The sequence below is a fragment of the Herpailurus yagouaroundi genome, unplaced genomic scaffold, assembly GCF_014898765.1.
Source record: "Herpailurus yagouaroundi ecotype Mexico unplaced genomic scaffold, PumYag 220, whole genome shotgun sequence".
NCBI lineage: Eukaryota > Metazoa > Chordata > Mammalia > Carnivora > Felidae > Herpailurus > Herpailurus yagouaroundi.
This window is the reverse complement of record NW_024412451.1, coordinates 5,070,317-5,091,726: the sequence shown is the minus strand read 5'-3', so window position 1 is coordinate 5,091,726 and position 21,410 is coordinate 5,070,317. Positions and strand designations below refer to the sequence as shown.

Sequence of the window (21,410 nt, the reverse complement as noted above, 5' to 3'; positions counted from 1 at the left end):
CTGCTAACATTTCAAAGTTAGAAAGAAGATTTAAAAAGGGGGGGGGGTGCCTGGGTGGCTCAGTTGGTTAAGTGTGGGACTTGGACTCAGGTCGTGATCTCATGGTCCGTGGGTTCGAGCCCCGCATCAGGTTCTGTGCTGACAGCTCAGAGCCTGGAGCCTGCTTCGGATTCTGTCTCTCTGTCTCTCTCAAAAATAAACAAACATTAAAATTTTATTTTCCGAAAAAAAAAAAAGGGGGGGGGGCAGGAAAGTAGTAGGGAAACCAGGTGGGAGAAACTGTTAAGAAAGTGCTTTTATTTATTTTTTTAACATTTATTTATTTTTGAGAGAGAGAGAGATTGAGAGGGAGACACAGAATCTGAAGCAGGCTCCAGGCTCTGAGCTGTCAGCACAGAGCCCAATGCAGGGCTTGAACCCACAAATGGTGAGATCATGACCTGAGCTTTAGTCAGACGCTTAACCGACTGAGCCACCCAGGCACCCCAAAAGGGTGCTTTTAAAAGGGGAAGCGGGCAGTGGTATCAGGTATTCTAAAGAGGCCAAAGGTACATAGGAAATGTAGACAAGACTGCGGAGAAGACTGATTGTTGCCTGCCCGCACCATTAGCTGGATGGGGATGCGGAAGCCAGAAAAGGGCTTTGGCAAAGGGAGAGAGCTAGATCAAGTTTGTCTCTCCCTCTCTCCCTCAGAGTACAAAACATGTTTACAGTTGAAAGCAAAATCCAAGAATACAGAAAGGCTGATACTGAAAAGAACCTGCCCCTACCCCCACCCTAACTCTCCCCACTGCAAGAGGCAGCTTATGGCTGTTCAATCTTCTAGTTGCTTCTGAATCTAAGTAACATGCTATGTCTCAATGTAGCAATGTTAGTAATAGATTACATATTGATTTGCTGCTCTTACAACCTTTCTGCTCTCTTCCCATGGTAGTTTTCTCCTACCAGATTTTCGGGCCATCCATCAAGTGCTCATGGTATGTCTGAGTACTTACTATTTCCTGCCGAGCCCAAGTAGTGTTCTGTGCTTCCATTTCCTTTCCTGGACAGCTTCTGGTTTTGTTTTTGCTTTCCTGGGATTTCTATGTGCTTTTCTTCCATCACCTTCTCAATTTTTCAAACTTTCCATCACAAGGAATTTTACGGATTCTTTTTTAGTCAGGTTCACTGAAAAATAATTGACAATGCAGCACTGTAGAAGTTTAAGGGGGACAAACAGCATGATGGTTTGATTTATGTATATTGTGAAATGATTAGTGCCATTGGTTCAGCTACTGAACCTTCTTTTTAACCTGAAAACTCCTTGGAAACTTGAATCCTCTGACCCCAAAAGGGTTGGAAGTGCTCTCTAGAAACTGCCAAACTGGGACTTTCCTCCATTGCTCTGAATCAGATCTAGTTTCCTCTCATTTATTTTTATTTTTACATTTATTTATTTTTGAAAGACAGAGTGAGACAGAGTGCAAGTGGAGGAGGGGCAGAGAGAGAAGGAGACACAGAATCTGAAGCAGGCTCCAGGCTCTGAGCAAGAGGTCAGCACAGAGCCCGATGCGGGGCTCAAACCCACGAACCGTGAGATCATGACCTGAGCCGAAGTTGGACACTTAACCGACCGGGCCACTCAGGCGCCCCATAGTTTCCTCTCTTTTAAATCCCTTGTTTTGGTGATGTATTTCCTGTTAACTTCCTTAAAAGGTCGTGAGATTTCTTTTACTTTCAAGAACGTTTGTCTAATTCTTTTTCTCCCCTAGTACTTGTAATGTTTGTAACAGAACATTTCAGGTCACGAAGTATCTGATTACAGAATGCATCTCAACTCTTAACTTGTTAATGTTTTCAGCTCTAAAGTTTCCATTTGACTTTTTTCTTTTAAAGACTGCAGCTCTCAGTTAAAGTTCTCCATCCTGGGGGCGCCTGGGTGGCTCAGGAGGTTAAGCATCTGGCTCTTGATTTCAGCTCAGGTCATGATCTCATGGTTTGAGGTCAGGCTCTGCACTGACATCACGGGCCCTGCTTTGGATTCCTTCTCTCCCTCTCCCTCCATCTCCCTTTCCTTGTTTTGTCAACATATAGAACAACATTAGAATGCCCGGGTCAGAATGCCTGGGTCTGTTGGCTGTTCTTTCCTTGGTTTTCAGCAATGCAAGTCCTTGTCTTTCTAAAGTGCCTAAGGATGTTTGAGTAGATGCTGAGTATTGTGTAATAAACATCACAGAGACTCTGAATGAGACCTTCCTCCAAAGGGCTAAGTTCTCTCCTGGCAGGCAGATCACCTAAATCCTGATGAGGTTCACTTTCAGGTTTCTTCATGTTTGCTGTTTCACTTGTGGCTTCCTCCAATATGGTGGCCGCTCTGGGGACCTCCAGCATGGCCATTGCTCCCTGCAGGGTGGGACCCCCAACCTGTCTCCCCCAGACCCGCAAGGCCGCTGCCACTTCTGCTCAGCTCTGTAGCCTCCAGCTAGTTCTTTCCCATGAGCCCTTTTGGGGGTGGGGGTGGGGAGTTTCTTGCACTGACAGCAAGCAGCTTAGCAGTTGGCAAACGCCTTGAGTGGGGACTGCGTGTAGATCTGGGGGCTCAGCGCCCCATCTGGCTCAGCATAATTTTGCCCTCAAGCCCCACCTGCATGGTGTGACCTCTGTGAACTCAGCCCACTGGACTGCCACTTTGAGTCTGTTCCCCCAAACCAAATTGGCAAATGTGCTCAAAGAAAAAGGGAGGGTGTTGGCTTTCCTTCTCTTAGGCATCAGACTCCCTCGAGCCCAGGTCCCCAGTGCCTTTCACAAGTTCTTTTACAAACCGTGACTGGTCTTTATGTAACATAACCGGCATGTGCCACGCTAGTCCAGAACACTGTTCTTTGTAGCCAATTCCAGAAGTGTAGTTGCAGCATCTGGGAGATCTTTGAGAATATGCTAATTAGAGACACTGAGCTCTCTTTTATTCTCTAAAGTCTTCCTTCCAGGGCCAGTTTTTCCACTTAACCTCGTGGTCTCCTGTTGCAGGATTTTCTCAAACGCCTGTCACCCTTGGATGCTTAGGACGACTGAAGCAGTTAGAAGCATAATCCATGTGCTTGGTTTTCAGCAATGCAAGTGCTATTCTTTCTAGAGGGGCGCCTGGGTGGCTCACTCGATCAAGCGTCTGACTTTGGCTCAGGTCTTGATCTCATGGTTGGTGAGTTTGAGCTCCACATTGGGCTCTGTGCTGTCCACGCAGAACCTGCTTCAGATCCTCTCTCTCTCTGCTCCTCCCCCACGTGCACTCTCAAAAATAAACTCTAAAAAAAAAATAGCATAATCCATGTGTGTCAGACAGATTTAACAGGCTGCCTCTGGGTTATCAAGCCAAGTTTGCCTTTAGACAGAGAAACTTTTCAAACACCAAAGTAGCTCCTGTATTTGCCTGGGCAGGAAATGCCCACCCAGCTCCCTAAGCATCGAGTGCTGAAATGGAGGGCGACTGTTCCGCGTACAGATTCTGGAGTCCGCTACCCTCACTGCACTTGTAGTTGTGGTCTGGAGCCGCTCCAAGGTTCTGCAAGGCTAACTGGCTTCCTTCTCAAGCAGTCACCAGACTGAAGTGTCCTCACCGTCACCTGATGTGATCTTCTCTGTCCAGAAACAGCTGGAATCTCAACTGCTGATGGGACCTCCCCTTTCCCGTTAATCCTCCACTGTCAGAGCCGTGTGTGAAGTAAAAATACTCATGGTGCGGGTGGCTGGGAGGCTTGCTCTGTGAAGCATCCAACTTCAACTCAGGTCATGATCTCACGGTTCCTGAATTCAAGCCCTACATCAGGCTCTCTGCTGTCGGCACAGAGCCGGCCTCAGATCTGTCCCTCTCCCTGCCTCTCCCCCACTCTCACATGTGCATTCTCAAAAATAAACATTTAAAAGAAGAGGGGCACCTGGGTGGCTCAGCTCCTCCTCCCCCAGCTTGTGCTCCCATTTCATCTCCCCACCCTTCCCAGCTCTCCAGCCTCAACAGCTCCCCTTCCAAAATCACAGCTTCCACAGAGTAACCTCATCTTAGAGCCCCACCTTCACCAAGACAAGGGTTACAGAGAGACGGCCCCATAAGAGCCCTGAGAAAGACGTTAGATGAAGAGAAAGGAAAAAGAAAAAAAGAAGAGGAAAGGAAACCACAAAGACATCTAAGACCCTAACAGAGGGAACCCTTTCAGAGCACCTCCTTATCCCAGTTTAAATGGCTCTGGGGTAGTGGGGGTAGCCCCAGTCCCAGGTCAAAAAAGCCCAGGTTTTTGGCATGCCCTGGGACACAGACCAGAGTAGGGCTGCTGGAAAGGGCACAACCTTCTGGGAAGACATTAAAAGCAGCGAAGAAACCAAGGTGCTTGTTATCAACAGGAAATTAATTTTATTTTAAATCCAAGGGGCCACAACAAATAAGGAGACTCCTACCCTTGGCTGGCAAACTTAGGTGGTGGCCAAGAAGGTTGGGAAGAGGACGACAGCAAAGGGACGGGTAGGAAGGCGTCCAAACAAAACGGGAGGGGGGGGGCGGGGAGAGGAAGAAGCCCTCTTCACTCTGGCGCAGCCTCCATCAAATACCCGTTCTCTGGAGCAAGATACCCATCACCTCCTTCAGGCTCCATGTACATGTCTCGGCTTTCGTTGCCCAGACCCTCCAGCCCGTTGTCCTGGCCGCCACCACCCCCACCTCGGGCCTCATCCCTGCCCCGTTCACCACCCCGCTCCCCCCGCTTGTGCTCGCGATCCCGGTCTCGGTCGCGGTCCCGGCGCCGCTCCCGTTCGCTCCGGTGGCTCCGACGTCGTTCCCGGTCTCGATCCCGGCCCTTCTCCTCTGGACCGTCAGGGCCGTCAGGACCCAGCTCCCCAGGAGGCCCGTCATCAGGCGGCGCATCACCAGCCTCAGAGGGCTCCGCCATGTCGCCACCGCCTCCGCCACCACGTAGCTCCTCCTTGCGCTCCCGCTCGCGTCGTGCCCGCTCCCGGCTCCGGCTACTTCGCCGCTTCCGTTCCCGGTCCTTGTCCTTGCTACGCTCCCTGGATCGCCTCCGCTCCTCCTTGTCGCGACTCCGTGAGCGCCGCCGCCGGTCCCGAGAGCGGGAGCGTCGCCGTTCTCGCTCCTTGTCTCTCTCGCGGCTTCGTTCCCTGCGCTCCCGCTCGCGGTCCCGGTCCCGGTCCCTGTGGGGAAGCGGGGAGGGGCCGGGCCTGGATGAGGTGGGCAGAGGTTTGTGGCGGGGCTCCCCCACGTGACCGCCCGCATCCCAGGAAACCAGCTGCCCAATCTTACCTCTCATCGTAGCGGGAAGTATCATCCCGGCCCGAATGCCGGATGTTCACGTCGGCCCCGCCTCTTCTGGTACCACCGAGGCCACCTCCTGGGGCGGGGGCGGGCGGAGAAAGGGTCAGTCCAAACAGGGCACTCAGGAAAGGGAGACGAGGCGCATCAAAGAGCAAAAGGCAGGCCTGCAACCGCCAGTGGCGGGTGCGCTTTAACAAGACAGCTGTGTTCACACACTTGAGGCCTTTCCCCAAGCGCCAGCTGGTCAACACCTGTACTCAGACTCCAAAGCGCACCCTTAACCTCCAAGTCCACACAGCCTCCCAAACCCCTTCTGCTCAGCTGCCTCCTGACACGACGCCAAGCTAGAAACCTAACTAAAAAACGTGGTTGGCCTCAAATCCTCCAACAGTTTCCCACTGCCTTTACTCCAAAATCTCCATCAAGCGGCCTCCAGAAGCTGGCCACTGGTTCTTCATTTTCGGGGCGCTTTTCAACCCCCTCACACTCTCTGTCTCCGTCTCCTTTCTGCCCCACTTCGGGGGATCATTCACTGCTCTCCCCTGTCCGGTTAACTTACTCCCCCTTTATGGGTCCTCCTGAACGCCATTTCCACCGCAAGCCTTCCCGAACCTACCCCACTGCCCGGTTCCCCACCATTTACTCACGGACTGAATACATTTCTTTCCTAAAACTTCAGGTGGCGCTTCACAGTGCACACGCCCCTGTGAGCAGGGAACTCCTGCCTCTCCAGACTGTTACGCACCGTGAAAGTCAGGACTAGGTCTGGATCTGCTGTCACCAGCATGTAACATAAGTGTCTACGCACAGTAGTCAAAGGACAACTAAGGAGCAACGGCGCCTTCTTCGGATGGCAAAACAAACCCAGAGAGTCACTTGCCCACACGGGGACTTGGCCACGAAGGTGCAGAACTGGGACAGGACTCCTGGCCGACTCCAGAAGCTGCCCTCTCGTGCACCGTTCCACACCACACAGACCGGAAGCAAGCTTCAGTGAGGCGGGCCGGAGTTCCACGAAAGGAAAGGACTTCCAGCAGTGCCGGGTGAAAACAGGCAAAGGATGCTCGGAGAGCAAACATTCTAACAGGCACAGGCAACTGACCGGGCATCTGGAACGTCACAGGTATGATGCAGAACAGACTTGTGTCTTCAACTGTCAGGTCACAACCCAGCAATGGATCACATCACCAATTAGATAGGTTGCAACCGAAACACATTAAAAAAAATAAAAGGCGCCTGGATGGCTTAGTCGGTAAAGCATCCGACTTGAGCTCAGGTATTCTGTGGGTTGCATTCTGTGGGTTGGAGCCCCTCGTCGGGCTCTGTGCTGACAACTCAGAGCCCGGAGTCTGCTCCAGATCCTGTGTCTCCCTCTCTCTGCCCCTCCCCCACTTACTCTCTCCTGGTCAAAAATAAACACTATAAAAAAAATTTTTTAATGAACAAAAAACAGGGGCGCCTGGGTGGCTCAGTCGGTCGAGCGACCGACTTCGGCTCAGGTCATGATCTCACAGTTTGTGAGTTCAAGCCCCACGTCGGGCTCTGTGCTGACAGCTCAGAGCCTGGAGCCTGCTTCGGATTTTGTGTCTCCCTCTCTCTCTGCCCCTCCCCCACTCATGCTCTGTCTCAGAAATAAACGTTAAAAAAATAATAGTAATAGTAATAATAATAATAAACAAAAAACAAAGTAAAGCAACAGAATATAAAATATTAGTATAGACTGTCTGTAAAAAAGGTAATTTCTGGGGGAGCCTGGGTGCCTTAGTTAAGCATCCAGCTTTTGATTTCAGCTCAGGTCACAGTCTTGTGGTTCGTGAATTCGGGCCCCACATCCGGCTCTGTGCAGATAGTGTGGAGTCTGCCTGTGACTCTCTGTCCCTCCTCCATGCTCGCTCTCTCAAAAATAAACATTAAAAAAAAAAGCAATTTCTGTTCATAAAACTTTTGTTTGGGTTATAATTTTGCATGTATACATGCTGGGTCAGGAAGTACTAGGTACTGCAATCGCAAAATTTGAATGCCAACTGACCTAGAAGATTCTGGGATTCCGGGATTCTACCAGAACAGGAAACAGCACTCTGAAGAACTCACTCCACCCCAGAGAAATGAGGGCAAGATAAAAACCGATCTGTTGTTCAGAGACCCAGCAGTTGAATGTGTGGTCTCTGTCACACAGGCAAGTTCAGGGTGAGAAGAGTGGGCGGGAAGGCAGGAGTAAGAGCAGAGTACTGATCCATCTGACAGGTCTACCCAAGGAGGACCATCTTCTTGGACAACTGTCACTCACCCTCAAAGAAGTAGGTCCGTAACAGGCATGTTTGGATGGCAAGACCTCAGACCCAGGTCCAGGCCCAAGGCTGAGCCACTGAGATCCACCCACCCCAAAACGCAGAGACTCAGTCAAGACTGGGTATAAAGCAGGACACACACTAGGCCAGTGCAGGGAAACACAGAAGAGATCTGCACAAATAGCAGGCAAGACAAAAGCAAGCTGCAGTGACACCAGAGGTGGCTCCTGGCAACTTTAAGGTCTGGCTACCAGGTCCCCTTCAGGCCAACTGGCATCACACATCTTTGGGCTCCAAAGGATCCGTGGGATTCTCAATCAACAAGGCTCCTTTGTGCTTTAAGATCCTCAAATGTATTTCTGATACCTGCAACCAAACTGACCTTGACTGACACTGTGAATGACAATTAGAGACAGACAAAGACCGTCATATATGTATGCCTTGCTCTTGACTAAAACACATGGTAAAGGCGCCTGGGTGGCTCAGTCAGTTAAACATCCAACTCCTGATCTCGGTTCAGGTCACGATCTTATGGTTCGTGGGACTGAGCCCCGTGTCTGGCTGGGTGCCGACAACATGCAGCCTGCTTGGGATTCTCTCCTTCCCTCAGCCCCCCACCCCCCGCCCCATGCACATGGCTCTCTCTCCCTCTCAAAAGAAATAAACATTAAAAAAAAATTAGAGCAAAAACATGGGGGGCGCCTGAGTGGCTCAGTCGGTTAAGCATCTGACTTTGGCTCAGGTTATGATCTCATAGTTCTTGAGTTTGAGCCCCATGTCGGGCTCTGTGCTGACAGCTCAGAGCCCAGAGATGCTTTGGATTCTGTGTCTCCCTCTCTCTCTGTCCCTCCCCTGCTGGTATTCTCTCTCTCTCCCTCCCTCTCTCTCTCTCTCTCAAAAATAAAAAGATTTTAAAAAAAGGAAAAATATGGTAAACAGGCATTTGCTGAACCAACGTATCAACAGACAAGCAAGAGCAAAGAGTCAGTGGATGAGAGGGTGACATTTACAACCCTACCAGGGGCTCCTTGCCAAGCTGGGCATCTGGTATGCTGAGCTTGGTGAACTCTGAGGTGACCCCCACTTTCCAGGATAAGGAGAATGAGGCACAAAGAGAGGAAGTCCACCAACTAGAGAGTAACCCAGAACAGGAAGACAGCCCTCAGGAATGATGACGGTGATGAGAGACAAGCTGGAGAGAGGAAGGAAAGACGTGAGCAGCCAGGCAGGCAGAAAGTGGCAGGGAATGCAGAAGGGATGCAGGCCCGCCGGGGCCCAGCCCACACAGGGAGCGCTCACCTAGCCGCCGGGGCCGCCAGCCCTTCACGGTTCGGCCCCTCTCCACGTCCACAAGGACCCTCCTGCCGTCAATCTTCTTGCCATCTGCGTGCTTGTAAGCGGCTGCAACAGACGTGGGGGGGGGGGGAGGGGGAAAGAGTCCCCAGAGGGTCCTCTAGTCAGGACAGGGCCCGGCTCTGTGGCATCCCCACCCCCATGTCCCCTTCAAGGCACTCTGTGCGCAGGCGCACGCACACGCACACACACACACACACGCGCGCGCGCGCGCACACACACACGCACGCAAGCACACACCCACCAGACAGCCAGGCAACTGACAGCCAGACTGACCCTCTCCCAAACCAGGAGGGGCCTGCTCCATCTCGGAACTTTTCATCACCCCCCAATTGCTACTGGGGGGAGCAGGACCACCCCAACCACCACCCACCCACCTGGGCTGCCAAGCCCTGCCTACTCCCACCCGACAGAGCAGCCCCCTCCTGTCCAGGCGGCCAAAGTCGCTGCAAAGAAACTGAAGGTTAACTTAAGGTTGGACTCTGCTGTGGGGGAGGGCTCCTCCACAACCCCAGGCATGCACCCTAAAACATCGTGCTGGGGGAGGAGGCCCAGCTGGGCCGCGCTGCACCCCAGTTCACACCGTTTTATTTTTTATTTTTTTGTGTTTTGGGGGACGGAGGTGAGTGTGGGGGGAACAGACATCAGAACAGAAAATGAACCAGAAAAGGGTGGGAGAAATCTTCAGGAAATGGCAGGGAGCAGAAGGGTGGGGTTACGGTGCTCCCAGGGGGCCTGGAGGGGCCCCCTACAGCAGGTGGGGGAGAGGGAAAGTGGAGGGAGGCATGGGAGGCGTGCGGTGCTCCTCACAATTCCTGCCTTACCTGCGCCGACTGACTGCCACCCAATCCCAGCCCCCGTCCCATCTCTCCCTCCACAGCCCCTGCTCAACAAACGCTGGGAGGCCAACCCCAGCCTGAGCCTGCCGGGCAGAGCGAGGAGTAGAGGGGGAGATTCGGGGTGAGGCATATTCCTGCTCTTGGGCAGGGCACAGCAATGGGCAGGCCCAACCCAGGGCCTGTCTCACACGGGCGTCGGGAAGGCCAAAAAAGTCCGTTTCCCACCCCCAGCCCTGGCCTAGGGAGTTGTCCTCAACCAACCACAATACCCTGCCCCGCCCCAGCCCGCTCCCCCCCAAATAACAACCAGAGGAAGAGAAAAAGGTGCCATTTACCGATGCCGGCCTTGCGGGTGTCCAAACCGAGCGGGATGGGGGGGGCTCGGCAACTCCTGGGGGCCTGGCGAGGAGGCGGGCTTCCCGGGGGGGGACACGGGACCGCTTACCTGGAGCCCCCAAGCTTACCTGAGCACGCGCACAGACCCCACACCCACCACCATGGGGTCAGCTAAAGCTACAGGGAGGGAAGTGGGGGGGGTTCTAGGGAGCCAGTGGAGAGGGAGAGGAACCACGTCTCCTGCACCACCTGGAGGCAGGCAGAGGAAGTGGCGGACCCCAAAGAAACCTCATGGAGGCCTTGAAAGAGGGGGAGACAAGGATTAACATCAAGTCTAGGAGCTGGTAAAGTCCCGGGACTATCTTATTGCATTTAAGAAGGCGGCTGGGGAGGCCTCAGAGAACCTGTGCGCCCTCACCTTTCCCGGTAAAGTCCACGCTAAACTAGGCACACGCCCCGCCCCCTCGCAGCACATAGAAGGACTTTTCCAACTCTAGTTCCACACTCCCTCCCGCCACCTGCAGGTCAAAGGCTGGCACCCAAAGGGGCAGCCTCAAGGGGTCCAGGAGATGGCGTGCAGCCCAGGATCTGAGGAGGAGGGGCCGCTCGGCCCCCGAACCCAGAGGAGGGTAGTGGGGGGACGGGAGTGAAGGACCGGGAACACAGTCAGGCAAAGGAACCCTGCTCTGGTTCAGTGTCCCAAACCCCGGAAGAAGCCCAACCCAGGAGTACCAGCAAAGAAACCACGTGACATGTGTGCTTCTAGGCTCGTCTTTCTCTCCCTCTCTTAGGTCTCTATAGACAGCGGAAGGGTTTTAAGTAGAATCTACGACACCTTCAGCCCCTGGCAGCCTGTCACTTGGTCCCTCCCACACTCCAATCCCCAATTCCGTGCACTCTGCAGAGCCACTGGGCACCACGGCCCTTAGGTAGGCCTCGACCAGGAGAAGGCAGACAGCAAAGGGGCACAGCACCCTGAATCTAGCAACCAGAAAGATTCTCCAGGGCCACCACAGTGACAGCCCCACAGAAGCACGGGGGCAGGGAGCAAAGGATTGAAGGGTTCCATGCGGAGCCCTCCCCCCAGTGCGTCCTGTCTTCGGCATTCCTGTAACCTTCCCACTGACGCCATGAAGCCAGGTTAAGTCAGGGGCTGGGTGGAGCCCAACTGGAGAGGCCAGACGCCTTTCCAATCAGGGTCCGTCCTTCCCTTCCTGGGACCGACAAGATTACCAGAGAGCCTGTGGACTGGGGACAGGGGTGGCAGGAGGGACAAAGGGCACCCAAACAAGGAAAGGGTTCCAGGTGCGGGGAGGCTGAGGGGGCGACTGGGGATGGGAGGAGGGAGGCCTCACTGCTCCTGCACTGCCTGGCTAAGCTGGGCTAGTGTGCGGTGCTGAGTGATCTTACCCATGATACAAACCCTTATACCAACCATACACTGAGGTGTTGTAAGGGGAGCGTAAGCATCAGCTGCAAGCCAGCTGCGTGGTGGCTGCAGTGACAATAAGAACAGTCAATTAATACGGCGGCCCCTGGACACGCCGCAGCCCTGCCCGCCCCCGCCCACCCATCCCTGCCCATGTGGACGCCGCCGCGGCCTCAAAGGGGGCTTTGGAGATGTGGGGGCAGGCGCCGAACACGCCTACAGGCCCACTGCCCGCTGAGGAACAGGGTGGGGGGCCAGGGGTGGGGAGGCGGAGGGTCGGGTGGCCCAGCCCCAGTTCTGCTGGGGGGAAGAGAGGGCAGGTTCAAAGGCCAGTCCTCATTCTGACCTAGCCACCCCCACTTCTGGTGGGGGGAATGGGGAGAGGCTCCCCGAACACCCGACCCCTCCCCCCCACGTCCAGCTGGCCCCAGCTCCCACCCAGTTCCCTCCTTGCCCCTGAGGTTCAACGTGTGACACTTACCTCCCCGGGTTCACACACACACACACGTTGTGGGGGATTTTGGTTTTTGTTTTTTAAAAAACACGTATATAAAAAAAAAAAGATATATCAGAAACAGAGGGAGGAGGAGAAGAGACATCGCTAATGTCAGGTTTGGCAGGGCAGGGGTTGGGGACAGACGACAGGAAGGGGCTGGGCAGCAGAGAAGAGAGAGGGTCAGAGGGCAGGGCTCAGGCCAGAGGTACTCACAGTGCATGTCTCGCTCATGTTCGTACTCGATGAAGGCATAGCCACGGGGCTTTCCTGACCGCTTGCTGTAGACCATGTGTATCTGAGGGAGTCAGCCGGTGGGGGGCGGCGCAGAGATTAGCTCTCAGACAAGGAAATCCCACCCTTTCAACCACAGAGGCGGCCTACGCCAGCGACAGATGCCTCACACCCTGTCCCCGTCCCTGAGAGCCCCAGGTGACTAATGCCCTCCCAGCACCGGGCTCAGCAGTGGACACGCACACTGATCTCAAGCCCTCACTACTGCTCAGAGCGCTCAGGGGACTTTTCGATGAAATCGAGGCCTGCCAGTTAAACACAGAGCCTTGCTCCACAACAGCAATCGGCACACGCTTCTACTTCTTCCCTAAAGGGCCAGACGGCAGATACTTCCGGTTCCATGGACCTGACAGTCTCTGTCCCGACCACCCGCCTCTGCCTCACAGCAACGGGAGCCGCAGACAACGGTAAACAAACGGGCTTGGCTAGTTACCACTTCTTAATTTTACTCCTGCTACCCAAAATCCCCTGCGAGGAAGTACAGTCAGAATGGAAAGGCAGCCCATGGACTCTGAAGCCCTGAAATGATGGGATGCATCCTTGGGGCCAGGAACCAGCCTTCTCCCTCCACACCCCGCCACCAAATCCCTTTCCAATTCAAATAACCCCCCGTCCCAGTCCACTCACTCTTTTGATGGGTCCGTACACCTCAAACTCTCTCCGGAGCTTGGATTCTGTTGTGTCATAGTTCTACCAGGAGACAGACAGACACAAAGTTAAGTGGGAGAAATTAACCATCCCCAAGCCCTCAAAACATTCCAGGACCTAGCCTACTGTCCTTTGTCCCACACCCAAGCTCTCAGCAGCCCAGGGTTTTGGCTTCTCTGGGGCTCCAGGGCTGGGGAGCTGGGGACTCACCACTCTAGCCACAAAGAGAGTCTTGAAGGCATCACCCTGAGCATTGGGATCATTGTGAGGGTCCCCTGTGCAGAAGAAAAGAATGTGTACGTAGAAAATATCAACAATCACACACAGCAAGAAAGACGGACGGACAGAGATCCGTTAAAATAAAATTGCTGGTGACCTGGAGACCTCGGACACGCTCCGTTTTCCAGTTTCCCTGGGGCACAGCAGTCTTTATCTCAGTAACCAGTTTAGGCTGATGGGGGAAGGGGAGAGGCTGACCTCAAGCTGACACTGGATGGGGGCCAGGAGTCTGAACACCATTTCAGACCTACATATGTTAAAGCCCCAGCCCCTTCCAGGTGAAGGCTGGGCATCCAGAGGCAGCCTGACCACTCCAGGTGCCAGGCTCCCTCCCTCAGGTGCGGGGCCACGCTGCCACCCAACGACACGGCTTGCACCTACAGCCCTCAGGAAAACCGGAGCTCAAAGGCTGGGAGAGAGCCTAGCAGTGTCCACCTACTTTCTGCCCCATGACCTCTGTGCCCCAGGGAGAAACCCAGGCCTGGTGCTGGAGCGCACGAAATGCTCAACAGGCGCTTACTCCCAACCCTCCTACCACGAGGCCACTGAGGAACAACCATCTCCACAGAAAGGAGCCAAAACCTATTACAAAACCAATTCCAGGGGGGATTCTGGTGGGTCAGGCCTGGGAAGAAGTCCTTTTCACCAACTATAGAGGCCCAAGCACACACAGCGGTCCTCGACTCCTGCCAGGGTCCCAAAGGCACCCCGACCACTTCAGAGCAAAGGCAGTTCTTCCATGTGACACGACACAGCACAACCCGTAGAATGACATGCCGTATCCCAGGAGAATGTAAAAAAATGAACGTTAATAATTTATTGAACACATAATTAGGCCCAGACACTGCCGCACGGTGAAAATGAATCCTCATTCTGCAAACGGAAACTAAGCCAACGCCCGAAGCATGGAAGAGGAAAAGTGTCAGAGCAGCAAAGAGGCCAAGCCCGGCTTTACATCCCAGCCCAACCTCACAGCCCCGGTGTTCTAACTACCAAGCTCCATACTGAACACCTACACACCAGCTTCTCAGGATGACAGCCTGGGTGCTGCAAGAAGCCAGAGAAATAAAGCTGCAGATCTGAGGAGGCTAGGCTGCAAACACAAGCGAAACTCAAGATGACTTCAGGGAATGTATTACAAACCAGAGAACTGAGCCTAACTACCTGGAAAGTGACGGTGGCCTTTGAAGACAACGCCATCTTTGCGCCTACCCCCTTCAGTTCCTCACCATCCCTCATCCTTCTGTGTCGTAGTTTTCTGTGCCCCGGTATCTCGATCTACACCAACCGCTCTTGTCCGTTCGTCCAACAGGTATCTGTGCAGTGCTGGCGAGTTCCCGGAACCGTCGTACGGAGCCAGGGATTCAGTGGCGCACAAGACAAACCACAGCCCCGTCCTCTCGAAGCTCAGATACTCATGCGGGGAGGCCGATAGCAAACTCGGTGAGGAAATCATCTGGTTCCATCACACAGTGACAGACCCAGGGTGAAGAGTTGTAATGGGCAGGTCAGGAAAGGCCTCACCAGGATGAGGACATCTGACTGAAGACCTGAAACCATCACAGCTGCAACGGGAAACGCATCTGCCAACCCTAGGCAGCAGGTGGCCTAACAGGCGGGGTAGGAATGCTAAGGCTACAATGGTTGCAGGGGATGGGGGAGAGGACCAAGGTCAAACAGCAGAGACCTGAAACTTCCTGACGTGCCGTGGAGGTGCCCGGCAGCATCCAAGGGACACCGCAGAACTCTCTGCGGTTCTTGCTTACTCGAGGAGTTGCCCTTGAGTGTGGCCAAAGGCAAAAACTAGTGCAGCCGAGCCGAGAACACCCATGTGTCTGCAAAAAGGAGACGTCAGCAGGAAGAGGGCAGCAGAGAACTGAAGCCGGTCAGCAGCTCATCAGTTGGTGCACTTGTGCGCACAAACTCAGGGAACTCCCGTGCTGGCACCTCTGCCCTTGGAAAACCCCTGGTTAAAGGGATTTTCTAGGTAGCAACCCCGAGCAGGAGCCTGAAGAAACGCCCTATGGAGCCGGGAAGCCTGTTTAGGCTTTCAGATGGTAGGAAAAGTATTTCGAAACTCTCGGCTCTTGGGAAGTATACTGCCCTCAACGAGCCCCGGGTTTCCTGATCTTAAAAATGGGAGTAATAACCCCCCGCCACACTTGGAAGCTGGGAGAAGTCAACGGTATGAAGTACACCAATTGCTTAACAAGGGACAAGGTCCCCTCGAATGGTAACTGCTACGGGTGACAAGGCAGAGCCAACTTCTGTAGTTGGAGATGGAGGCTCTTAGGGCCATGAAAACCCTAACGTACTTGACCCGTTGTTTTTTTTTATCTTTCCAGTTATGCAGAAGTTTAAACACTAAGGGAAGCAGAGAAGAATATAATGAAGCCCTATGAACCAGCTTCAATTATCAGCACATGGCCATGTTTGCTTCATCTGTACCCCCATCCCACCAAAGTATTTTAAATCAAACACCAGACATAGCATTGCAGCCTCTAACAAAGAGTTTTAAAGAAATCATCACCACTGTACTCTTACTAGACCTTAAAAGGTTAAGGTCAGCTCCTTAACCCGAAACCCAGGGTTCAAATGTACTCCGCTATTTCCAAAACTGGACTTTTAAAGTTAGTTTTTTTTTTTTTTTTTAACGCTTATTTAAAAAGAACGGGGCAGGGGGGACATAGATCTGAAACTGACAGAACAGAGCCTGATGCAGGACTCTGTACCCACAAACCATGATATCAACCTGAGCCAAAGTTGGACATTTAACTGACTGAGCCACCCAGGCGCCCCAATGCAGTTACCTCATTTAAATCAGGATCCAAACAAGCATACACATCACTTGCTTGACCGATCTTTTGATTCTTTAATCGTTTTTGGTCCACTCCCTGCCCTTTTTCTCCTTGTCATTTATTTGTTAAAGAAACTGAGTTACAACTTTGTTTTATACCCTTTCCCACATCCTGAATTCGACCAACTACATCTTTATGATGTCGTTTAACCTACCAAGATCCCATTCTTAAAAGTGTGGAAAATAACTTCTAAGGGGAGAAAAGATTTATCCAAGGCCACCTGGCAGTTTAGCAGCAGGATCGGGGTTACAACGCACAAGGGTCAGACTGCAAGGCCTGTGCCCTACAATGCAACCAAGACTCCCCAAGTTAACTGCTGACAATTCTGTGTGCCGAGCCCTATAGCAGCTGGGGCCATGCTGGTGAGCAAATCGCATCCAAACACTGCTCTCTTAGAGCAGCTGTGAACCCACAGCGTAGAGGTGGAGATGATCTTCAAATTTCCCCTGCAGACCAAAGCGACCAACCTGTAGCAGGACTCGGGGCTTTCAGCGCACAAGGTGACTTGACCCGAGCAAGGAAGTCACGAAAGGCTTCCTTGAGAAGTGACAGCTGAACAGGGATACAAAGAGCTGTTACACATAAACCAAGGTGTCATCAGAGACTGGGGGAACAGCCTGGGCAAAACCCCAATGCCAAGGGACGTTCCAACAAGAACGAGGCATGAGAAGAGGCCGCTGTAGCTCGAGAGGGAAGGAAGCACAGTGCACAACAAATTTGAAACAGCGGGCAGGAAAGAGACTTTCATCTTTAAGCTGAGAGCAAAAGGAAGCTGTTAGCAGAAAATGATACAAAGTTGTACTTTAAAAAGACCCAAAGAACTTGGTGGAGACAGGCACGCAGGTAATCAGACGGTTACTGTGTGTCCAAGCAAGAGAAAACCTGAGTGGTGACACATATGGAGTGAAGGGTCAGATCTGGGACATTCAGAGAGTAACAGGACAGGTGGTGGTGACGAACCGGAGAAAGGAGTAAAGAAAGTGTTAAAAACAAACTGGGTGGCAACAACAGAGAGCATGACTAGCAAGGCTACATGGCCATGTGCCAGGGAAGAAAACATCCAAGGAGACCAGGTGGGAAGAGGAAATTCTGAATGCGGTTTGAACACAGGGTCTGAGAAAGGACAGGAAGGCAGCTCTGGTGAGTCATTGCTCAGAGAGCTCTCGGCTGGTATCAGGTCTTTAGATGCTTGGCATCTGCATAAGAGCCCTGAGGAAACATGCCGCTCCAGGGAATAAGGTCCAAAATGACACGATTCACCAGCCTCACAAGAGCTGAAAGAAAGACCGAGTCTTCCAACTACAACATCCTTACTCCAACAAGAAAGGGCCACTTGAGACCAACGTGAACCTCTGTGAGTCTGGTTAATGACTACGACTATAACGGATCTGTCCTGCAGCCCAGGACACCCAGCTGGTTGTGGGAGTCTCCCTGAGTGCACTCCCCCGTACGGTGCGCAGCCCGAGGTACCAGGCCTCCCTTCCCACCAACCCTGACCCCACGCTGTACTTCTAAATCCTCAACCAAACACAATGCTTGGCCAACTTTGTGGCCTAAAACCCCCACCTTCCCAAATTAGAGTCCTGGGTTGGATTAGCCGGAGAAAAATGCAAGAAGGTTTGAAGAAAAAGAGAGGGGAAGAGAAGAGAGACTTACACATTTTTAGCTCTGTCTCCACTTCCTGCTGTCGCCGCTCAATTTTTTCCCGTCTCTGTCAGGAAAAAGGTGGACAACTGAATGAGGAAAGAAGTGCCCTGATGTCAGGGAACATCCTGGAGAGAAAATGGCAAAACGACATGTGGCTAAGAGATGAAAATTACATACCTTCCTTTCCATGCGTTCCTCCCGGGTTTCGGCTCGAGTTGGGGGAGGGGCATCTCGAGGGTCCTGGAAATAAGAAGACAGGTGACAGGGTGGGAGGGACAGGGGGAAATTGCAAGGGACACCCATCCAGAAAACAACACGTGCCTCAGCCACTCACACACAAACAAGCAAACACGGACAGTTCCCAGGCCAGTGGAGGTGGGGAGTGGCATCAAAACCTGGTCCACAGACCAGTGCTACCCACAAACTGTTCCCAGTCTGTGACCAGAAAAGTAGACAAATCAGAAGAATTCAGAAACTTCTACAGCAACCTGATAGAGCAGTTTTATGCCTGCTGAAATTAACAAAAACTCGATCTTGGGGCGCCTGGGTGGCTCAGTCGGTTGAGCATCTGACTTCGGCTCAGGTCATGATCTCACAGTCTGTGAGTTCAAGCCCTGTGTCGGGCTCTGCGCCTGACAGTGTAGAGCCTGCCTGGGACTCTCTCTCTGCCCCTCCCCCGCTCATGCTCTGTCTCTCTCTCTCTCTCTCTCTCTCTCTGTCAAAAATAAATAGACATTAAAAAAAAACAACTGAAAACAAAAACAAAAACAAGCAACTTGATCTTGGGGCGTCTGGATGGCTCAGTCGGTTGAGCATCCGACTTCGGCTTAGGTCATGATCTCATGGTTCATGAGTTCTAGCCCCACACTGGGCTCTGTGCTGACACCTCAGAGCATGGAGTCTGCTTCAGACTTTGTGTCTCCCTGTCTCTCTGTCCCTCCCCTGCTTGTGTGTGCGTGCTCTCTCCTCTCAAAAATAAATACGTTTAAAAGATAAACAAATAAAAACTTGATCTTTTATTCTGTGGTCTTTCTTTAAAGATACGAGAAAAATCAGAACGATCCCTTCGTGTTTACCAAAAACCCCAATCTGCAAAAGATTTGTCCGTTACCATAGACAGAGATCGGGACCAGGGCTGATGCCCAAGAAGAGGACAGTGCAGTTCAGAAGCAATGACTGGACCCCTCCTGAGGGCCAGGGCAGTTCCTGAAGATCTCCCCAGCCACTCATTAAACGGTAACTGCCACATGACCACATCATCAAGAACGCCACTGGCCTGTAGCCGTTAAATTAGTTTAATTAGCTAATAACACTTCCCAGTACCGGTTCACCGAGGGTGGCAAATCCTACTAAAGAGCCAACCTCCTGTTATCTCTCCACTAACTTCTGCCCTGCAGCTTCCTCCACCTTCACGGCCCTTTCTTACTTGAGGCCAGAACTTCCCGCTTCTGACTTCTGGCTGTGTGCCAGCATTTCTCAGGTGTGTTCTGATGCACCTTAGAAGGTGGATGTTGTCAGGCCAGTTTTACCAACGACAAAAACAGAGGCCCAAGTTACGTATTTGTGTTTTCCCTGCAGTTGCATAGCCGACATCCTCAAGCCCACACGAACATCATCCTATTAACAACAAAACTGGTCAACGCAGTAACACCGACGTTTTGCTGACTGGTTGGTGCCCAGCCCTGTAATAAGTGTCGCAGTTAATTCCCCACCAACACTATGAGGAAAATACTACTATCCCCTGGCAAAAAATGCAGAAATCAAGTAAGAGAACACACCATTTGCCCAAGGTCACATGGCTGATAAATGGTGTGCCAAGGACTGCCTGACCCCAGAACCTGAATCCTCAGCTGCTACTTACTGAATTTTCACAAAAACCCTACAAGGAAGCATTATCGACCCCATTTAAGACAGAGAAACTGAGAATCAGAAAGAGTTAAGTCCCCCGCCTAAATCACACAGAAAGTGTCCAGAAACTGGACCCTCAAATCCAGCCCCCCGGCCTCAGAACCCAAACCACTAAGAGTCTGCTCAGCGAACTCACCTCAAACTCTCGGATGTAGGGCGCAATGCCACAGTAAGGTTGATTGTGGTGTTTCTCATGTGGCAGTTTCTCCAAGGGTGGCAGGTATGGGATAGGGTCGCGGGGAGCAAAGAGGGCCAAAAGGTTGGGTGGCAGGAACTGGGTCATCTTGCCAAGTCTGAGGGAGGAAGGACGGCCTTAGGTTAGGGTGACCGGGAGAGTCGAAGCCCCTATAATCCCGGGACTCCCAAGAAGAAAAAGAAGGAGTAAGATCTCAGTATTAAAGCAGGTCCTGGAAGAACACGGAATGATCGTATGGCTCACGGCAAAGAACTAAATCTGAATGAGAAATATAAAGTTCACGGGGGAAGGCTGTGAGAGGGCGAGGCAAGGCTGGTAAGGGCAGCGATGACTGAAAAAGAGTTTACGAGGACTTAAAGTCTCAGGGTCCCGAGCAAGGAGCCGTGGGGCTGGGAGGTTCCCTGCGAGCGTGTGGGGGGGCTCAACGATCCTTACGAGGGAGGTCCAAACCAATGGCGGCTGGTGGTCCCACACCTTGGAGAACAGGTTATGGGGGCGAGAATCACAGGAAGTCTCCGATCAAGGGAAGAATCTGGTAAGCAACAAGCCCCTCGAGCTGGGGGCTTGTGGGTAATAAATGCAGGCCCCCAAAGGCGAAAGGAATTATGGGTAAGGGTCCAGGGCGCCGCGGAGACGAGGAAGAAAAAAAAGCAACACACCGCAAGGGCCTGTGGGTAAGGGGCCGCGGGAGAGCTGTGGGAAGAGGGCCTCGGTGCCCAGAGGAGTCTGGGTAAGGGGTCCAGAAAGGTCCTGCGGCGGTGGCGCGGGAAGGGGGCCCGGCCGCGGGGAAAAGGCTAGGGCCCACCGCAGGGGTTTGTGGGTAGCGGCTCCGCACCCGGTAAGGCCACTCAGTCTCACTCACCCGCCGCGCGGCGCCCTCCTCGGCCTGGAGACGGTCCGGGGGCTCGCGGCGGTTGCGGCGGCCCCTCAGCAGCAAGGACTCCCGCTCTCGCTTCGACTACGGCGGCGCCCGCGTCGGTCTCCCTCAGTCGCCCGCCCAGCGCGCGCACCAGGCCGCTGCTCACGAGCCCGCGCGGCCTCGGCTCGCGACAGGGGCAAGGGGTGGAGCCAGCCTCAAATCCCTCCGCCGGCCGCGCTGCGCACGCGCGGCGCGATCCAGAACGACCCACACACAGGGACCTGGCGGCGCCGCGGGGACTGCGCACGCGCAAGGTCACTTCCCCGCCCACGGGCACCTTAAACTCCTTTGCCGCGGCTGGCTGCAGGCCGCAGTGCGCACGCGGGTACCGCACCAAACCCCAGCCCCCACCACCTTTCGCTTTCGGCTCCAACCGCCTCCATGCGCGAGACTCCTCGGTGCTCCGCCCCTTTCCCTAACACACTTCCCGGATCTTGTACGCATGCGAATGTTGTGTGTACAACTAAATACCCCTCCGCCGCCTGGCAAAGAGGCAAAGAGTCCGTACGTGAATGGTGTTACGTTGATGTCTAACCTGTTAAATCATAACTGTTCATTCAGCGCCTAGTGTAATGCTAGGCGTTGCTTGGGCTCTGAAGATATATAGCACGTGACTAAGAGAAAGTCTTT

At 53.2% G+C, this 21,410-nt stretch overlaps 1 protein-coding gene across 5 annotated transcripts; it reads right to left on the bottom strand.

The window, feature by feature from the left end:
• Positions 1 to 4,355: 4,355 nt before the first annotated feature.
• On the bottom strand, positions 4,356 to 20,925 carry SNRNP70 (small nuclear ribonucleoprotein U1 subunit 70). 5 transcript variants are annotated; one of them, XM_040457682.1, is made up of 10 exons: positions 20,724 to 20,925; positions 19,802 to 20,024; positions 17,935 to 17,997; positions 17,767 to 17,821; positions 13,184 to 13,248; positions 12,953 to 13,015; positions 12,248 to 12,329; positions 8,881 to 8,982; positions 5,282 to 5,369; positions 4,356 to 5,199 (listed from the first exon to the last, which is right to left on the bottom strand). In XM_040457682.1, exons 2-10 carry the CDS (start codon positions 19,946 to 19,948, stop codon positions 4,548 to 4,550), a joined length of 1,317 nt encoding a protein of 438 aa, XP_040313616.1. In that variant the 5' UTR covers positions 19,949 to 20,024; positions 20,724 to 20,925; the 3' UTR covers positions 4,356 to 4,547. The 5 variants fall into 5 exon arrangements, with proteins under 5 accessions (XP_040313616.1, XP_040313620.1, XP_040313615.1 ...); XM_040457686.1 differs by having other exon boundaries at positions 4,356 to 5,172; positions 19,802 to 19,958; XM_040457681.1 differs by having other exon boundaries at positions 19,802 to 19,958; positions 20,724 to 20,924.
• Between the last annotated feature and the right edge of the window lie 485 nt (positions 20,926 to 21,410).